We start from the raw sequence: 22019 nt of genomic DNA, 5'->3' as shown, positions 1-22019 counted from the left end.
TTTCTATTATTAGCAAAAGAGAAAATATTTTAATATAGGTTGTTTATAATAAATAGTTTTTCAACTGACAAAAAGTTAACCATGTGCCATTCACCCAATTCACATTCATCTTTGCACCTTCTTAAATTTGTTTTTTAATTTGTCAATAACTTGATGGTTTTATACAAGGATAGACCAGTAAAATTGATTTTCAGTCTGACATCAAAGGCAATAGAGATCCCAGGGGAGCTAGGCCAGCTAGCATGAGGATACTACACTGCCAATGTGTGAATAACTGGGCTGTGAAGGAAACCTAGAGGAAATGAAATAAACGTATTTATTTAGATATAACAATGTGTGACTCTTCCCACTAGAATTTATATGAATCATTTTGGTACTAATTTAAAGCCATTTTAACACATAAACATCCTGTCATTGGTTCAATTTATGTAGTATCTACTGTATGTCCTAAACTGAGGTCAAGTCTACAGATACAAACATGAGAAGGAAATGGTTGGTCCTTAAACCAAAGAAATTTGGAGTCTGGAAAAAAAATCACATATAGTAATAATAATTGTAAAGAAAATGTAACAACTGAAATTTATATATTGTAAAATGGTGTACACATATATTTGGTTTATATATAACATAAATATAATATATAATGCATCAGATAGAAGTAAAAGCTTTAAATTTCAGTTATAAAATGAATACATATTGGTATGAATAACAAAAACTAAATTAATAAAAAAATTTGTTATCATTCTGGAAAATCTTTCAAAAACAGTCTTTGGGGTAGTATAATTTTGTGATCAAATGCTCATATCTCAAATATAAAGATTAGTCAAAACTGGCCAAAAGCTATGTTCTACAGAACAAATTAGCACTTGCTTCACAAACAGCAAGTGTGCTCACCTAAGGAAAATCACGCTTGTACAAAAAAAGATAGTTCTAGTTTCCAAATTGTAGTAAAAATGCAGTGATCAGGGACAACTTCAAAACCACATCAAAGAAAACTGTATGAAAAAGCAGACAAGAGAATGCATATTTTCAAAATGCCACAATGTTACATTGCAAACCCTGGTCTAAATAGTAACAAAAAATAAAACTAATTTAAAAACCAACTATAATATCTGAGGAAACAGATTACTAAAAGTATGGACAAATGAATTGTTCTTGAGAATATGTATAATTTTCATAGAAAGAGTTATATAAAATACCTGCACCTTACTTTAAAAAATATTACATTAATCATACACATTTTTGTTTGTTTTACTTGTACACATACAGGCAGCCATTGAAAAGACTGAAATTGTAACTATAATGAATAACTTATTCTTTTGTCCATGCATTAACTATGTATCCAGGTAAATACCTGTGGAAAGAGAATTTTCAGGAATATAAATATTTTCATATAACATAAGAAGGTTCTAGAAATATATCATTTTAGACAGTTACAATTTATTAGATACAACATTGAACTAATTTTCATTTAAGATGATACTATGCTAAGTCAATTTATTTTGAGATATGTCTCCTAAAACCAGGAAAGTTAGAGATGTTATTTAAAAAAGAAAGATCTTTCTTTTAAAGATGAAAAATCACATTTTTGTTTATAAGTAAAATGTATTATTATTTATCTAAAACACAGAGGAATATTTATTTTATATTTAAGAATGGCATTCTATTAAATTTTCCAAGAAAAATTACAAAATGCTATATTACATTCAAAATAGTTATCTGTCAGTGGTCTAGAAAACATTTACTAGTACATTTCTTCTTGAATAATTTTCTCCAAATGAAAGAGTATACCATTACTCAATTATCATTTTCTCATTACCAGTTTCTTTACACATGGGTTTCAATCAATATTTAGTCATTTTCAGACTATGTATTCACAAGCAAAGTGAAATAGATAATTATTTAATCCCTTTAGTTCAAGCTCAAAATAACCAATATTTCAATAATCTTTTTGCTTTCAAGACTACTGTGATTTTCAGACTATAATTTCACAGAAAATTAGTTAAATCCTGTATTTCCCTATGTATATGGGCTCACAGTCTTGATAAGGAATATTGTCTTCCATTTCTTTAATACTTATGTTAAAATTTAAAAGAAAATCATCAGAATTCATCACATCTTGTAAAGAATGTTTTGTTAATTATAAAACAGTATTTCTATGTAACAATCAGGCCATTGTGGACAGAGAAAATAATTCTACATGAAGGAGAAGCCCAAGGTCTTGAAGAATGGAAAATGTAATTGATGCCTGTCATTAACACACAACAGGTCTAGGGTGCATGCAATAAAAAGGAAAGAAAATACATAGACAAAGAATAATTAAGGATTGCCTCCACTTTTTACCATTTTAACATCTCTCCACTCTAGACATCAATAATCGGGTAATTGTAACTTCCTCCTGCTTTTACTCACTGGAGAGTTTCTGCCAATATCTCTAATCATCACAACATGTGCCATTTGGCTGAAAAAGTGAAGGCAGTTTAGTTTAGAGAGAGAAGACATTCAGGATGAAGAGGTCATGAGATTAACTGGAAAGGAATGAAGAAACAACATCAGATATGATGCAAAGCCTTGTTATGCCCATCAAGTTTAGACTAACCCGAAAACAATGTGTAATAATTGAAAATATTTATCCTCTTTAAAAGTAAGTGCTTTCCAAATTCTTAAAATGTAATGATTATTGTATTAACTATAATCAATAATTTAATGATTATTGCATAAACTCGATTATTACGTAATGGGGTAAAAATAAATAAATTTATTTGAGAAATATTAAGAATGGGGCCACAGTTTGGGTTTTAGCAACTGACTGGAAAGTGGTGCCATTCACATTGGACATGTTTAAATTTGAGATGCTAGTGGAACAACCGTGTATAGACACCTACTCGGCAATCCTGCATATGATCTCAACATCAGGAGAGAGATGTGGGCTGATGACACAGAACTGAGAATAGCCAGCGTTGCCACTGGGAGTAGCCATCACATATGTGGCAAAAAAGGCCATTGGCACAGATGTAATCACCCAGGTGAGATGTGTAAAATGGAAAGAGAAGGCAACCTAGAAGCAGGTAGTGAAGGGACAGTCAAAAGAAGCATTTAAGAGGGATAATTAGACAAAATGAACACAGGAAAGAAAGGAAATGGGCAGAATGGTATATAGAAGTAAGTGAAGACTGGCAGAGAATGGACAAAAATGTTAGATATGATAGAGGAAGTAAAATATTGAACACCTATTGGAATTAATAAGAAGAAAGCATTAATTACCTTAGCTAAATGAGGCAGTAGCATATTTTACAGGACTTTGGTTATTGGTTATGTGTGTGGTAAGGAAGTTAAAAAGGCATTTTTCCAAAGTTAATCAGTGAATGAAAATAGGTAAGAAACTAGCTAGTAGTAGAAACATGGTTTCTGTTTTGTTTTGGGGTTTTTTTGTTTGTTTTTTGTTTGTTTGTTTGTTTTGTTTTGTTTTGTTATTGAGACGGAGTCTCGCTCTGTCGCCCAGGCTGGAGTGCAGTGGCCTGATCTCGGCTCACTGCAACCTCGCCTCCGGGGTTCACGCCATCCTCCTGCTTCAGCCTCCCGAGTGGCTGGGACTATAGGCGCTCGCCCCCACGCCCGGCTAATTTTTTGTGTTTTTAGTAGAGACGGGGTTTCACCATGTTAGCCAGGATGGTTGCGATCTCCTGGCCTCGTGATCTACCCACCTCGTCCTCCCAAAGTGCTGGGATTACAGGCATGACCCACCACGCCCGGCCCATTTATGCATGTTTTTAAGAGAAAGAGTCAGCAGTGAGATAGATATAAGATAGATTAACAGAACAAGAGCCCTAAAAAGAATTGATAGAATGGCTCCAAGAGACCAAAGAAAGATTAGCTTCTATTTTAAAAGGAGGGAAAGAGAAAACAATGGGTGTAGATACAGGCAAGTCTGCAGGTTTGGTGACAATAAATTTATATAATCATTGCTGGGCTTGAATCAATGTACCCTGTTAAGCTTGAGGCACAGAGGCTGGAAAGCCAAAAGTTTAAAATAGCCTTTGGAGGGTAAAAGAGAAACTTATTCGAGAAACGCTAAAGAATAAAAAGAAAAAAAAAAAGGCAGCATTGAAGTCCCAGTGGACACTGGAGACCGTAAATTTATATTAAATCTATATTTGTAGTTATGTGATTTTTCTTTAACAGGATTCAATGTACCAGATACAGTAATGAAGATAATAAGGAATTGGATTGATCCAGGTCTGAAGTTTTGCCACAGAAGTGAAATGGATCAACAATATGCAGGAGAAGTGAGGATACTGGTAAGAGACAAGTGGTGTGGTAGAAAGTAGAAAGTAGAAAACCTAACCGGGATAACAGAAAGGTGAACACAGAAGGGACCCTTACCTCGTGACTACATACCATCAAAACAATTTAAAACAGTATTTCATGAAGACAATAAATATATTAAGAAGTGCTCAACATAACTAATCTTTAGAGAGATGCAAATCAAAACCACAGTGAGATACCATGTCACACCAGTCAGAATGGCTATTATTAAAAAATCAAAAACAACAGGTGCTGGTAAGTCTGCGGAGAAAAGGGAACACATACACACAGTTGGTGGGAATGTGAATTAGTTCAGCCACTGTGGAAAGCACTTTGGAGATTTCTCAAACAACTTAAAACAGAACTACCATTTGACGCAGCAACCCTATTACTGGGTATATACTCAAAGGAAAATAAATATTTGGCAGAAAATAAATCATTCTGCCAAAAATATATATGGACTCATATGTTCCATCATTGCAGCACTATTCACAATAGCAGACATAGAGTCAACCTAGATACCCACCAATGGTGGACTGGATAAAGAAAATGTGGTACATATACACTACGGAATACTATGCAGCCACAAAAAAAGAACAAGATCATGTCCTTTGCAGCAACAAGGATGCAGCCGGATGTCATCCAAAGCCAATTAACACAGAGACAGAAAATCAAAGATGGCATGGTCTCACTTATAGATGGGATCTAAACATTGTGTACATATGGAAATAGAGATCAGAACGACAGACACTGGGGACTACTAGAGAGGGGAGGGTGGGAAGTGGGTGATGGCTGAAAACCTATCAGGTACTATGCTCACTACCTGGGTGAAAGGATCATCTATACAACAAACCTCAACAACACACAATTTATCCATGTAATTAACCTGCACATGTACCCCCAAACCTGAAATAAAAGTTCAAAAACATACCTGTGGTATTTAAACAGGTATTGTGTCTAAAAATGCATGCTATCTAAAAATGTAGTTTCATTGCACTGTGTAAGAATGCAAGAGGTTTAAAATAGACACTTTAAAAGTTATAAGCCCTAATTTACATATATTCTCTATCCTTTCTCCACCTTCTATCTACCAAAAAAGCAAAACTGTAGGATTCTCTCGTGTATCTGTTTCCAGCTCGCCTTCACAAAGTCTTCCTTTAATCTTGTGGAAATTATATCCATGATTGCCCCTTTCCCTCCACCGTTCACCCCAGGATTCAATTTATCCCGCCTCAGAAGATGTTTAATTGAATCTGCTTTTCTCTAACACTAACATTTCCAATAATTTTTAATTAATATTCATTTATTTCCCTCCCTTATGAGTACTACAAGAATATTGACTTTTTTTTTTTTTTTTACTGCTAAAGTATTGTATTTCAACTATATTATATGTTAAGCAGTTGGGTAGCCAGACTGGAACCCAGACACCACTCAGAAAAGTACCATTCATAGATATATAGAGAAATAGAGTACAAATTCCTATTTAAAAATTTTCAAATGATTTTTTAAAACATAACACAATTCAAAGTTGATGACTTTCTGTACATTTCCTAGAGTATTTGTAAAGAAACTATCCCAAGTGATGAAGCAAACTTTATTACATATAAAAAATATGTAACCCACCTGGACTAAAATGAAAAGAAAATTCAACTCTTAGAGAAGTAACTTTTCACGGTTATGCATTCACATACCTTTATACAAGCATTCTGAAAAATCTAGCATAATTTTGTGGCTAATGTACACATTTTTCCAAGTGAGTGTTTGAAAAGGTAAAGAATCTACTATACTCTATTAAAAAAGACTATTTAATACAACACAAGTTTATGTAAGTCATCTAGTTAAGGTTATATTCCTTCAGTGAACATAATATGATAGTATGATAGTAATAACTGCTTCACATATTTGTTTATACCATAATAAACATGCAAAATGTGAAACAAAGTTGTCACTTTAAAACTGTCACTGTTGTCTGCTATATACACTTCATTAAAGGGCTAACGAATAATATTTTTTAAAGGACATGAATTTCTACTGTTAATGAAGGCCAGATTCCTTTTCTCTTGATCTAATAAATTGTTTCTTGTAGTGTTTCTCCAAGTAGAGTCTGTAGAGAGATTCTCAGGGCCCATGAGTTCTCCATGATAATTTGTTAAGGTTGTGTTTTCATTTTGATACAATTAAAAAACAATAGGCCAGGCGCAGTGGCTCACGCCTGTAATCCCAACACTTCGAGAGGTCAAGGCAGGCAGATCAAGAGGTCAGGAGATCAAGACCATCCTGACCAGCATGGTGAAACCCTATCTCTACTAAAATACAAAAATTAGCTAGGTGTGTTGCCGCGCACCTGTAGTCCTAGCTACTCTGGAGGCTGAGGAAGGAGAATTTCTTGAACCAGGAGGCAGAGGCTGCAGTCAGCCAAGATCATGCCACTGCACTCCAGCCTGGGCGGCAGAGCGAGACTCTGTCTCAAAATAATAACTAATAATAATAATAATACAGCATACTCTAGATTATCTGAGCACTCATGCAATTTCACTGTGTTTGTTTTTGTAACCTCGTGCAGAATAAGTAAAGGTCAGATAAGGTTATAGCACATTGTATAATCAAAGGCTCTATGGAAGTTCAATTACTAATATGTGACAAGAGAATTGACGCATCACAGGGAACATGTCACCAAACTCAAAGCCCCAGGGTCACAGCATCAAACACATTTTACAATCAGTCATTCAGCTCCAGCAAGGCAATGTCATTCATTATATTAAATTAATATTGTCATGTTGAGCTTGATTGGCTCTGTGGGTTTGTTCTTACCCTCCCTATAACTCAGATTTGGCTTTATATATGTAGTAAGCTGTAAAATGGGAACATTAAGGCCTAGGCTTAATAATACACTAAAATAAAAACAATTTAAGTCAACACCAAAAGTGTGTAAAACTTTTTGTCTTTATAAAGCATTTATATGCCTCACTATTTCATGAAAAAAAAAAATGCCCAATTGGTTTCTTAGAGGCTTTTTTTTCTCTTAAAGAAAGACAAATATAAAAGATACAAAAGATGTCAACAGGAATCCTGCTGCATTGTTCAGATCAATTCTGCTGTGATTCTTAATGAAAGTTCTAATTAAACAAACACCCCCAGCACTTCCACAGGCAGTACATAAAACATGACAACTATCCTGAGTACACCAACCACACTTCCCAGGACTGGGCAATGTTCCTGTTAACCTTTACAGTTTCACTGATCAATACAACCCAAAAGCCAATCAATATATGTGAAAGTCTCATAGAGAACTTGCTAAATATCCCAGGAATGGCACAAGGACATGAGATCATTGCAATAGCTGGGTCAGTTTTAACATCTACGTCACTCAACCAAAGGAGCCGTACGCATTTAAAGAGAAGAAAAATTCACAATTACAGTGCACACACTAGTAACTAATAAACAAAACAAACATAGATCATCATATGTGCCAAGAATTTATGATAAATATTCTAAAATATATCAAAGTTCCTATAGAACCTATACATGATAAAGTTAACATTATTCAACTTTGTAATGGAAATGAAATGCTTTTAAATCAAGTATGGCATGAGAAAATGAACAATCAATATCTCCAAGGTCTCTAATCTTGACAGTAATTCTACTGAATGCAACCTATATTGATTTATTCAAATTCATTTTACTTAACTATTACATATATCTACACAGTGCACAAACGTGAGCACAAAACTTCCAAATGAATTAAAATAATTCAGTGGTATCATTTTTCATAGCAACATATTTATCTATTTCAAAAAACCTTATATGAAAAATACTTTGTCTTATATACTCAAAATGTGGTTCTAATATATTAATTTGCATCACTTTAGCCACTCAGTATCCTCAATTTGTGTTAGTTAGCTTTATACTCTACTTGTTATGAAAATTGGACTTGTTTAAATGATTTTGTAGTTTCATATGTTAATTTTTAAAGGCCAGAAACAGAAAGTTGTTGATGCATGTAGCTGTCTTTACATTGCTGTATAATAGGTACAGGTGTTCATCATGACCAACTCTCCTCACTTCCACTTGTAAGGACGTTTTTTTTTCTTCTTCTATTCTCTTCCTACTAAACTTTGACTGCCTGTCTCCTTCCTTTATTCTCCAATGATCTTTCTATATTGTTTCCTACTTAATTCGTCTTCTTGCCCTAGAACTTAAGGCAACAAAAGCAGTCAGTTTTGTTCTCAGGGTGCACATTTTCATTATTAACTATGTCAAATCCACCTCGTGGATAAATCTTCTGCAGACCTTCAGGGGACACCTGTGGAAGGGTCACCTATGGGTGGGGCACACAATTCTCTTTTTATTACATGACCTAGCTTCTACATCACCTCCACAGTGAAACCTTCTCTGAACTGCTGTGGCCAGGTTGGTCCCTTCTCCACGCTGCAAATGCACAAAGCTTTGTTGTTACATTATCACACTACATTCAGTAGCTTTTGTGTATTTCTCACTGGGCAAACTATAAACTCCTGAAATTTGGGAATCATGTTTTAATTCATCTGTGTGGCCCCACTGCCTAATTCAATAAATAATACACAATAGGCATTCAGTATGTGTCTATTTAAAATGAAATACAAGCCTTTCTGCTTGTGTACATTATATGTACACAAGCATTATATAATATATACATTATACATGCATTATACAACATAGCTCACAAAAAAATATGGTTGGACCACTTAAAATTTTAAGACCAGTTAAAATCAATGTAACTAGAGCCTTTTAACATTAATAAATGCATTAACACAGCATGATCTTCTGTAGATCCTTAAACACTAGCACTGGTGCTTCCTGTTGCATAATATTCTACTGGCGAGCTTTCATTTCCAAATTTGCTTTCAAAGAATGGCCAGTAGAGACTGAGAGAGTGTAGATCTTAATATTAATTATTTTCAAAACAGGGGCAAATGTCTTCTCAACTTCAGATTCCTAAAATCATTTAACTGACCAACAGCTCACTAAAGAACCTTTATTATTTTTCTTAAGGTTTTCTAATATTGGTAAGGTCTTCTCTTTAATTGTGAGAATGTCTCTCTCTAAAACTTCAAAACATGGCATGCTAATAATCCAATAAGCAAATTAATGGACAAAAGATATTAATGGCACTTCAGAAAAGAATATCAGCATTTGGTCAGGTGTGGTGGCTCACACCTATAATTCTAACACTTTGGGAGGCTGAGATGGGAGGATTGCTTGAGCCCAGGAGTTTGAGACCAGCCTGGGATATAGCGAGATACCATCTCTGCAAACATAAAATAAAACAAAATAAAAGACAAATGACCATCAGGCACTGGATAAGAAGTTCAACTTTATTTGTCATTAGGGAAAAAAATAAATAAATCACAATACAGTACCACTATGCATTCACTAGAAAGGGCAAAATTCAAAAGATCTGGAATTGTCAACACTAAGTGTTTACAGCTGGCATTCTCATAAACTGCAGATAGGAATATAAATTAGTGCAACCACTCTGGAAAATTGTTTGGAACTATCTACTAATGTCCAACGCGGGAATACCCTATGAACGATTCATCTCATTCCTAAGCTCATCCTCAATAAAATGCATAAATATTGTCAACAAAATTTGTGTACAAACATATTTATAGCAACATTATTTGTAATAACCCCAAACCAGACATTACCCAAATAAGCAAACTACAACCTCTTGCAATGAAATGAGTGAAACTCATCAACAGAAAGTTGAGTGAAAAAAATCCAGACACAAAAGAGTACATGGTATTACTCAATTTGTATAAAGCTCAAAAGCAGGTAAACATTTAGATGTCTGAATAGCAATCATGTGGGGGCTGAGTAAGAAATGACTAAACAGAGGCATAACATGGGCTTCTGGGGGCCTGGAAGTACTCTGTTTCCTTGCCTGCTTACATGGAATTATTCTGTTTGTGAAAATCTAACAAAATTTATTCTTGTGATCTGTTCTCCCATCTGAATATATATTATATATCAATAAAAGTTCAAAAATTGCATGCCGGGAAAAGAAATGCATGAACAACTATGACTTCTATCTCATACTAGCATCATTCCCCTATTTACCAACCGTGGAAAACGTAATTTAACTTACAGAGACACACTTTTTAGTGGCACTGACTATAATACAAATGAAGTTTTCATTGTTTATTTAGGAAATTTAAGGAAAGGAAACAGATAATACAAGCCACTGCATCTTTTCCCCTGAGCAAACACAACCACTGACAGGGCTGAATTTCTGCAAGTCCTGGATTTTGTGTCTTAAGTGTTTGCTTAAGGAAATACTGATATGACAGATGAAAAAATGTCAGATTATCTTATTCTGACATATGTCTGGGTAGATGGAATACATACTTTGAAGAAAATATCCTACAGGGCAGGGGTTGGAAGGAAGAATTCTCATGGGACATGGTCCTTGATTTCAGAATACTTTTCTCCTCTAAATTATTTGACCTTCATAATTACAACTACTGCCATAATTATGTTTCAAAAAATTAACTTTAGTTAAGATAATAGGCATTTGCTGTTTGAATTAAATCAGGAAAATTTAACACACAATTGGTTTTATCAGTTTTCCCAGTATACATGTATTCATGAAAATTGCTCAAATGCCCTTCAGGGGTCACGTTCTTATTTGGTGAATAAATACATAAAAATACATTATTGTTGAAATAAAAAAAAAAACAGAGCACACTTGCCACACACAGAAGTAAATTCAAAATAAAATTAGTGATGGTGAAAATAAATATAAGGATACTTTAAAATGACTAAAAGTATATATATAAGAAATACACATATAAACACACTCTCAAACATACCTTTTATTTCACTGAGGCTTAATATAATGACTAACTTTAAAAGAGCTAACAAGAGCCAGGATACAATAAAAACATACATGTCTTCTAGAATGCAGATCTTCTGATTTATAAGTGTGGGAAATCCAAGGAGGATATATTCATCTTGAACTACCAAGCTGAATGTAAATAAATTAAAATCCTTCACAGATAGAATTGGAGTTTACTTGGAAAGATAATCCAATTCCATTACTGATACAATTTAAATCTAAGACATTCTTACAGTAAAAGAAGCTAGAGTCACTTAGAAATTTCAAAAAGTATTTCATTCATTTATTCTTTCATTGACTCATTCATCATTCAACAACTATTCACTACATGCAAGGCACCGTTCTGCAAACAAATACAAAGTCACTGCCCTCATGGAACTTACACTCTAGAAGAGAAAATGACACTAAAAAAGACAGAATAATAAAATGTAAGAAATGATACTGAATAATAAATACTAAATTAAAAAGAAAGTGAAGGCCGGGCGCGGTGGCTCAAGCCTGTAATCCCAGCACTTTGGGAGGCCGAGACGGGCGGATCATGAGGTCAGGAGATCGAGACCATCCTGGCTAACACAGTGAAACCCCGTCTCTACTAAAAAATACAAAAAACTAGCCGGGCGAGGTGGCAGACACCTGTAGTCCCAGCTACTCGGGAGGCTGAGGCAGGAGAATGGCGTGAACCCGGGAGGCGGAGCTTGCAGTGAGTTGAGATCCGGCCACTGCACTCCAGCCGGGGCGACAGAGCGAGACTCTGTCTCAAAAAAAAAAAGAAAGAAAGAAAGTGAAAAAAATGAATTTATTAGGTGGTGTGGAAAGGAACATTTGTATTTCGTGTGCTCAGAAAACATCTCACTGAGAACATAACATTCAGGTAACATGGACCATAAGATATCTGGAGGAAAAATTATTTCAGGTGGAGGGTAGGCAATCGGGATAACTTTAGGCATTAACTCTTCCAGAAATCTCCCTAGACTCTATTTACCTCTGACTGAGTTGACTGCCTTCACATGTGTTCCTACAGAATATAACATTAACCCCTATTATGACCCTTATTCGGTTATATTGAAATTGCTTGTTTACATGTTTTCTTATCTCCTTGACAATAAGAAATGGGTTCATTTACTTTGTATCTCTGATTCCTATCAGGGTTTGGCATACAAAACAAATATTTGTTGAATGAATGATGAATCTTAAACTAGGTCCAAATCTCTGTACAAAAACCCTAATAAAGGATTATTTTAAGTATTTTCAGATCTATAGAAAAAATGATAGTTTTGGAAAACCTCTGCTTCTCAATCATTCTGTAAAATTTTCAGATCTTTCATGTCACCAAGACAAGGTAGCCTGTCTTGTTGGCTCATTAATTATGTAAGAAATACAAACTAATTTAATCAAGTATTATCTAGCCAGAAACTTCCAGGAGAAATGAAACATGGGAGATTAAAACAAGTAACGTACAAAGGCACTTCTTTTTGTTTGTTCTCAATGGAATTACCCATTAAATCTTTTCTTTCTCTGTCTTCTCTACTTAATAAAATAAAGGCCACAGGGAATCAGAAGCAAGTAATCAAAGTAGCACACAATGCTTCTCTCTTTCCTAACAGTTCTCCCTTTAGTACTTTAGAGAAGAAAAGCCTGGGGAATCAGAGCTGTCAGCAGGTGAGAGAAACAGTCCTTTCAGCTACTTTGATGTCAGGCTAAACTGAAACCAGGGAACCAGCACAAACACAGAAAGGGTTTGAAAGATGAGTTAGCATGAAAGCTTCTAAGCAAAACATGTGTGTATAATTGTCATATACACTTATGTAATTAATTAATTGAAAACCAACAACAGAAAATGAGAATGGCAACAACTCTTCTTATTTTAGGTTTCTCTGAAGCTTTTTCCTTGACTCTGATGTTTGATTATGTATCAAATTCAATATGTGGATATAGGTAATATTTTTACAATATGTAAGTAAACTTACATTTTGGTATACATTTGTATACCAATAAGAATTTGCCAGTATTTTCATGGGAGTGCCGCAATATGCCAGAATCACAGGCACAATTTTTAATCATAGACTAAACCTCTTCTAAGCTGAAAATGCAATCCTAAAACAAAACATAGATTATAATAGGTTTTCAGGAAATCGACATTATCTCTTAAAATAGAAAGCAACCTCATAAGAATAACAAGCTCATTTGGTAACAGAGTGCCTTTCTAACTCACCCCCAATGTGAGAGCTGTCTCTGTATACTTAATCCCAAAATACAGTTTTCAGTCACAGAACAATAAAAGTACCAAACGATGTATTTGCAGCATTATTTTGTTTTTTTTTCTGTCTTGAGCTGCCCAGCATTTGAACCCCATTATTATTAGACTGAAATTCCCCTTGTTTGCATCCTAGAGGGAGAGAGGGCCCCAGTTCCTACTATTAAATCAAAAGAGGACAAGATATTTCTTGCCCACTGCCTGGTTGTTTAGGCAAGTCACCTAAGTTTGGCCAACTAGGTGCTGTATGGTAGATGCCTCGACAGCAATGACTTGACTTTACCATAACCTGAGAAAGACCCTGTATGACAGGCACACCTGAATATGTGTTCAGATTTCTGAGCTAGGGAATATAAATCCAGGAGTGGCCAATCCACACATCCATTCCTTATATCTGAGGAATATGTCAGCCCTATCCAGTCTGGGATCGAAGCCTTTTGATTTAGGGTAAATGGAAGTTGCCAGGTGGAGACTGTTAGGGGGATGGTATAAGTGAAGATGCTATAGAAACTGCATGCTTTTTGCAAGTCGTGCAGTTCTCCTGCCTAGCCTGCCACCAGTGGACTCTCCCCAGTATGTAAGGCCCCAGTAAAACCCCATGACTTGTATGGGGCTCTGGGTCTCTTCTTTGGCCTCTTGAACTTGGTGCCATCCCCACTGGAGTCAATGGGGGTTCAGTACAACAGATGTTCCTACTCTGTCTTTCGATCTAGAAGATTGACTCAAGGCAGCGAGCCTAGCTACTGGACAGTTTGTGGGTTCTTCTTAACTCCTCACTTCTGCTCTTTCTCCCTTAGGGTTTACCATTTTTCTAAGCCAGGCTCTTCAGTCTTCCCTTTTCATAAGGTCTTTCTTTAATGTTTAAATCAGCTGAGGTTAGAATTTGTTGCTACAACCAGGCTGACACCCAGTCTAAGCAAATTGGTCTAACTCTTCTCTCTTGTTTGCAACAACTCAGTACTGGAAAGGTGATTATTTAATCTGAGTTGCCTTTCTTGAAATTTCTTACAAGGCAAAATAAGAACTTGCTGATGAAAAGAATATAATTTCAAAGAGTCAAGGAGAGTTGACGAAACTTTCTAAAATGGAATGGAACCCTTAAATGGGTTCAAAAGCAAAAGGAGAGAATGCAATTTTAAAAGCCTTCATGTCAAAGCAAATGCCTCCAAACCCTGGCATGACAGACTCTGCTCAACTTCTGTTTCTCAACCAGTGGCAATCTTACCACTCGGCAGACATTAGCAATGTGTACAGACATCGCAACTCGGGGAGGTGGGGTGTGTTATCAGCATCTGTTAGGTGGAGGCAGGGATGCTGCNAACAACTCAGTACTGGAAAGGTGATTATTTAATCTGAGTTGCCTTTCTTGAAATTTCTTACAAGGCAAAATAAGAACTTGCTGATGAAAAAGAATATAATTTCAAAGAGTCAAGGAGAGTTGACGAAACTTTCTAAAAATGGAATGGAACCCTTAAATGGGTTCAAAAAGCAAAAGGAGAGAATGCAATTTTAAAAGCCTTCATGTCAAAGCAAATGCCTCCAAACCCTGGCATGACAGACTCTGCTCAACTTCTGTTTCTCAACCAGTGGCAATCTTACCACTCGGCAGACATTAGCAATGTGTACAGACATCGCAACTCGGGGAGGTGGGGGTGTGTTATCAGCATCTGTTAGGTGGAGGCAGGGATGCTGCAATGTGTGTAGACATCACAACTCGGGGAGGTGGGGGTGTGTTATCAGCATCTGTTAGGTGGAGGCAGGGATGCTGCTAAATATCGTGCTGCTGCTAAATATCGTGTTGCTGCTAAATATCGTGCTGCTGCTAAATATCGTGCTGCTAAATATCGTGCAGCACCCACAACAAAATATTATCTGATCCAAAATATCAATAGTGTCAAAGTTGAGAAATCTGCCTTACACCATTACCTCCCTTTAAATCATTTTTCGTAAATATTCCACAGAATTTGAATAACTTTCCCACAGTCCACCATTCCCAAATACTTTTTATAATTACTTCTGAGGCCCTATTTCTACCCTAATGTTAATAAAAGAGAAAAATCTCATAACTCATCACTTAATATCATGATCCACCTAAGAACTACACAGATGGGAAAGAACTCAAAAGAGCAAATAAGCCAAAGGAATGAACATGTTCAAAGAGCTACAAAGGCCCAGGAGTGTCTAAGGGAATAACAAGACATCCCGGGTAAAAGAAAGGGTTGTGTGCATTGTCAAGAATTTTGGAAAATGAAGCTTAGAAGGAATGCTATGACCAGATTCCAAAATGTCTTAGACACCACAGTAATCTAGATTTTACTCTCTGAATAACAGCATTTTTTAAGAAATAGATTTTTAAGTGGCGTAGAGAAATATGCTGTTTCTTAGGAAAAACACACTGGTGATCATCTAACATGAGCAGAGCCTGGTGACAGGGAAGGCAGTTGGAAGACCGTTTCAATAGTACAAGATCTGGGGAGCAGCCAAAGGTGATGGTAATGTGGATGAAGAGCAAAGACCAGAGGAAGATTGACACATATTCTCAGGATTTGTCATCCTCTCCCTGTAAAATGAGCATCATTTAGCACTGTGAAACATAAATTGAAGGCTATAAAAACTGTCTACATGAGTTAACACACCTGCATTATTTCCAATGAGTATCAAAAGAAAAACATGGCAACATATTTCAATGCATTAGAGAACTGAAGGCTCTACAATGAGAATGTATGCTATTTAAGTTATTTCTATATGACTTCATATATATATATATATATATATATATATATATATATATAAAGTTTATGATATTACCTGCTCCAGAACTTCTTTATAGGTAAAGGTTGCTTTAGTGTTTGTAACAGGACTGTCATAGATGATAGCAATCTTATCCCCTTTACCGTTTTCAATATGACGATCAACGGCATTGTAACAAATGTTAAGCATTCCTTCCACAAACCTGAAAAATAATTGAAAAGTAAAAGTGAATGATTGCTTTAAAAATATATTGTCACTTAACGAAGTTATTATACTTCTGGTTTGATAGAGCTGGCATTAAAACAATGTTTCCTAGTGCATTCTATGACAAGTGATGACAGCTGTAAACTAAATATTTAAGATGGTACACAGTGTACTTTTTTATTTTAATAAACATTTATTTCTTTTGATGTGCACTAAAAAAAGTACATACCTCACAATTCCAGCTGGCAACTTTGTGGATTTTATTGCTTAGGATAAAACTAGAGTATAGAGCACCAAAATCAGGCTTTATACATAGATGAAATAAACTGTATGTAAGTGCAGTGCAGAGGCATCGGGGATTGTGAAAAGGCAAATGGCAGATGTGTGACTGAAGTTTTGGTACCTGCTGCAAATGGAAAACTTACTGAAAATTCTATTCTGCTCTGAAAGATCTATATGTATTTTTTATTTCAGTTAAATGTGATGTCTTCAATTTCACAAAGAATATATAAGCTCTTTTCTGCATGTTTGAAATGCTTCATAATTGGAATAAAGAAGGGACATGCATATAAAATATTTACTTTTTAAAACCTTTGCAATTCAGTGCTTTTCATCTCTTAATTGATCAATGTTTTCCTTTGAAAACACAGAAATCATGTAGATACATGGAATAACTTTTAAGGAAATATAACTCATTTTCCAAAAGAAAAGGCTTTACATATACCACATTTTTAGTAAAATGGGAATTAGAATAAAATATGCAAGTATAGTAATGGTCCATTTCTTCCAATGTGAGACTACCAAATATAGTAACAATGCAAAATAACAGGAAAATATATTGAAGCAAGTAAAAAAGCTCTTGCTAAATGCTGAATATCACTTTCAGGTATTCACTCGAAGAGCCCTGTGTGAAATGAAGCTTTGGATTAAAAGCAACTATAGATACAGTGGCAGCATTAAAAAATAACAGACACAGAGGACAGGCACAGTGGCTCGCACCTGTAATCCCAGTCCATGGGGTTGGGGACCCTGCTCTAGATGACACTCAAAATCCGTTGTTCTACTCTGTTTCATTTCCACTCATCCAGCTTCACAACTCCAGCTGTACTGATTACAAAGTTTGCAGTTCCTTGAATTCAGTCAGCTTCCACTTTTGTGGCTGTCCTTCATTTTGCCACCACCCTCCCCAAGTAGTTCTTAAGCCCTGTGTACCTGTGTACATATCTCCAGCATAGCACTTATCACATAGCTTAACTAAGAACATTGCTCCACTCAGATGTTTCCTTCATTACACTGTAATCTACCTGAATGCAGAGACAATGTCATATTCTTCTTGTAGTTCTTAAAAAGAGTCTTAAAGACTACAAGAAGAATATGACACTCTTTTAGATCCTAAGATTACAAGGAGAATATATATACAGCACTTGCCATGTATTAGTCATTCAATATTTGTTTGATGAATGAATGAATGAGAATATGAGTAAACTTTCAAGAAGCATAGGATTTAGGACCCAGATAGGGTAACTAGGGAAGTTTTTACTCTCCATTTTAAAGTCAAGAGAATAGAGATAAGAATAATACCCAGGGCACATGGTCAGGAATTGGAGAAAGCCATACCTGAAAACCAAGTCTAGATATCTAAACTGGGGTTATAGTTGGCAACATTATATTCACTCATTCACTTATAGATGATTTTATATTTTTCTCTGCTCCAGTTCTTTGCTTCTTTTCTGTGTCACCTGCATTCTGCTGTTGAGCCCATTCCTGAGTTTCCATTTTCATTATTGTATTTTTAAGTTCTAAAATTTCCATTTGGTTATTTTTTATGTTTCACTTCTTTGCTGACGATTTCTACTTATTTATGGCAACTTTCTAAAAAAAATTGTTTTGAGTGTGTTCATAATTGTTCATTGAAGCACTTTTATGATGGCTGTTTTAAAATACTTGTCAGGTAGTTCCAAACTCTGTATCATCTAAGTGCTGGCACCCACTGATTGTTTTTCTTATTCGGAGTGAAATGTTCCTGATTCTTGCATAACACATAATTTTTGGATCTTTGTATAATGAGTAAATCATATCTAGACACCTCAGGTCTTATATTACAAGACTGCAGATTATTGAATAATCTGATTTAACATATGCTCTTTGGGTGATGGTTATGCTGAAAGCCCAGACTTCACCACTAAGCAATATATGCATGTCACAAAGCTGTACTTGTACCCTCTAAATCTATGAAAATAAAAATTAAAAAATAAACAAAAATAATAATCTGATTTAAATCTTCTGTTTTACTAGGTCTTCTCTGACACTGTACTGGTGGGCAGGGAGCCACCTCATTAATACCAGGCACAGGTGTAAGTCCCAATTAATCTCCAGGTTTCCTTGACACCACTTCAGCTGGGGGATGGCTCATGAGTGATGGGTCACGGTAATAATTCAAGCTCCCAAGAGCTTTTTACAACACCATGCTAGGTGAAAGGAGAAGGGCACTTTGTGACTGCTCCCCCGTACCCTTCATGTCCTCCCACGTGGCTGGGTGGGAGGACCTTCTTATCTTCTTACTGTAGCCAGAATGAAAGTTTCAGCTCCCCACATAAACTAATCTGACCCCACCAAGGGAGGAGTCAATGTTTGGGGCACCTTGGTATGCCCTGGCAAGAGCAGAAATCTAGACTCTCCACCAGATCTTTACTGGTAAGGATGAAATTGAGGCCACAGTATTTTTCTGGAGTGTTTGGCTGGATTAGAACAGCACTCACCTAAAAGTTTTCTGTCTTGCTATGCTGTCCCTTTCTTGGTTCTGTAGCCAGGGAGAGAAAGTTTTATTGGGGCTTTTAAAATCTGTTCCTATTGGTGCTTCTGGGTTGCCAGCTTCTTAAAAACCCAGTGTGGGTTACAAAAAGAAAGAAAAAAAGAACCCAGGGAACTCATTGCCTTGCCATTCCTCACATCCCTAAATTTCCTAGCTGGTTGACCTTCTCTCTACCTTTCAGGGTCTTCTTATATGTGTTTGATATACAATGTCCTAGGTTTTTTATTGTATTTAGGAGGAAGTATATTTTCTCTGTCTTGTCTTCAAAACAGAAGTCTCTAAATAACATTTATCAATCTTTTACTCTAGTCCAAGACTTCAAGTCATATATGTAAACAAATTTAATTTTAAAAAACCTTTCCCTATGAAGCAGGTATTATTATTAATCCCATTTTACATACAAGGAAACTCATGACAGCGACTTGCTCACAGCAGTCTGATTACAGAAGAAAGCCCTTAAACATACAACACTACTTCTATAAACAATTCTCAAAGAACTTGAACTTAGGATTTTTTTCAATTGTTGGCAACTTTAGAGTAGTTTAATATTGAAAATATTAACACCCTAGGATTTTCTTTTTTAAAACTACCTTTAGACAATTTTTTTAAAAATAAGAGTACCTTTTGGAGGAGGCAATATTAAGATCCAAATGAGGGTAGGCTCTGCAGGCAATATTATGCAGAACTGCTGCAGGAGGTAGCAAATCAGCATGGTCCAGAGGCAGTTACAGGTAATGAATCTACCAAGATAAATTGGCTAAGCTTAGAGACTGGTTTACTGTGGCTGACTAGACCAAGTGACCTGTGAGAAGCCTCCCAGCTCAAAGATTTGTTTATTCTACTATGACAAGTTTCTTATTTTATTTTATTTTATTTTATTTTATTTTTTTTTTTTTTTTTGAGGCGGAGTCTCGCTCTGTCGCTCGTCTGGAGTGCAGTGCCAGTCTCAGCTCACTGCAAGCTCCGCCTCCCGGTTTTACGCCATTCTCACTCCGCCTTCAGGCTCCCGAGTAGCCTGGGACTACAGGCCGCGCACCCTCGCCCGGCTGAGTTTTTGTATTTTTTAGTAGAGATGGGGTTTCACCGTGTTAAGCCAGGATGGTCTTGGATCTCCTGAACCTCGTGATCCGCCGTCTCGGCTCCCAAAGTGGTTTGGGAATGACAGGCTTGAGCCACCGCGCCCGGCATCTTATTTTTATTTTTTAAATCAAATCATTTCAGTAAAGGTCAATTGAATGCCTTCTATGTGCTGATTCTCCACTGTTCCTTCTAAATTCGTGGATAGGTTTTAAATAGTTTGTCTCCCCAGATTATAACAGTAACTAATGCTCACTGTAAAAATACTAAAAAATATATTTTAGAGTATTTTCTATTCTGTCTATATACAAACATACTTATTATATAGTTTAATAGTTTGCCTCTGTATTGAGGATTGCAATACAAGTTTTTCCCAAGGGCCTGAGGAATTCTCAAAAATTATGGTAATTATGGCATAATATTCCATTCAATGAATGGCTGTTCAATAATAAAATTAATCCTGTGTTGTTACTAATTGCCTTTCACAACATTGTCATTATTTTAAATGATCCTAGGATGATGTTTCTTGCAAGCAAATATTGGTCACACTGCTTTCTAATTACATTAGCAGGCTAGGTTCCTACAATCAAACACATGCATATTAAAACTGAATAATCAAATTACTTTCTGGAAATACTGAATTAATCTATATTATCATCAGTACTCCCTGAATCTAACATGAGCATCTAACTCTTCTCAATGCAGATGACTCTCAATCTGCTCCAGTTTTTTTTGTTTGTTTGTTTTTGTTTTGTTTTGTTTTGTTTTTGAGATACAGTCTTGCTCTGTTGCCAGGCTGGAATGCAACGGCATGATCTCGGCTCACTGCAACCTCCGCCTCCCAGGTTCAAGCAATTCTCCTGCTTCAGACTCCTGAGTAGCTGGGACTACAGGTGTGCACCACCAAACCCAGCTTTTTTTTTTTTTTTTTTTTTTTGCAGTTTTAGTAGAAATGAGGTTTCACCATGTTGGCCAGTATGGTCTCAATCTCTTGACCTGGTGATCTGCCCGCCTCGGCCTCCCAAAGTGGTGGTATTACAGGCATGAGCCACTGTACACAGCCAATCTTCTCCAATTTGAAAAGTGAAACAGTTTTAATTATGGTTTATTTGGTTACTAGTATTAAGCCACACATATCCTCCCCCATGTATGTTCCTCACACCCTCACCTGCGCCCATGCAAATGCACAGATATCACACAAACTTTTCTGGGCCTAGAGTGTAACTTTCTGAGATGGGAGGAGTTTCTCCATAGAGGATCCTGTACAAGATTTAAGACTTGTGGAACACGAACAAAGCTCAATATGACTTCTGGAAAGTCTAGAAATCCTCTCTCATTGCCTCTTCTTCCTCAAACAATCATAGGAAGAAGGATTTTAGTAACCAAAACCTCCATTAACTGACAAGTGAAAAAGGATCTTTAGAGGGCGGAGCAAGATGGCCGAATAGGAACAGCTCCAGTCTCCAACTCCCAGCGCGAGCGACACAGAAGACTGGTGATTTCTGCATTTTCAACTGAGGTACTGGGGTCATCTCACTAGGGAGTGCCGGACAATCGGTGCTGGTCAGCTGCTGCAGCCTGACCAGCGAGAGCTGAAGCAGGGCGAGGCATCGCCTCACCTGGAAGCGCAAGGGGGAAGGGGATCCGTTTTCCTAGCCAGGGGAACTGAGACACACAACACCTGGAAAATCGGGTAACTCCCACCCCAATACTGCGCTGTAAGCATACAGGCACACCAG

General features: G+C 36.3%; 1 protein-coding gene across 1 annotated transcript in view; it reads right to left on the bottom strand.

Annotated features, from left to right (window-relative positions):
* ACSS3 (acyl-CoA synthetase short chain family member 3) overlaps positions 1-22019 on the bottom strand; it is a 184372-nt gene that overhangs the window by 131675 nt on the left and 30678 nt on the right. Inside the window, 1 exon segment of the mRNA XM_017870447.1 lies at positions 16245-16389. Coding sequence (XP_017725936.1) covers positions 16245-16389 — 145 coding nt within the window.

This window comes from Rhinopithecus bieti, unplaced genomic scaffold (genome assembly GCF_001698545.2).
Source record: "Rhinopithecus bieti isolate Rb0 unplaced genomic scaffold, ASM169854v2 scaffold_5387, whole genome shotgun sequence".
NCBI lineage: Eukaryota > Metazoa > Chordata > Mammalia > Primates > Cercopithecidae > Rhinopithecus > Rhinopithecus bieti.
The sequence above is the reverse complement of the archived record's forward strand: the minus strand, read 5'-3'. Positions and strand labels throughout refer to the sequence as shown.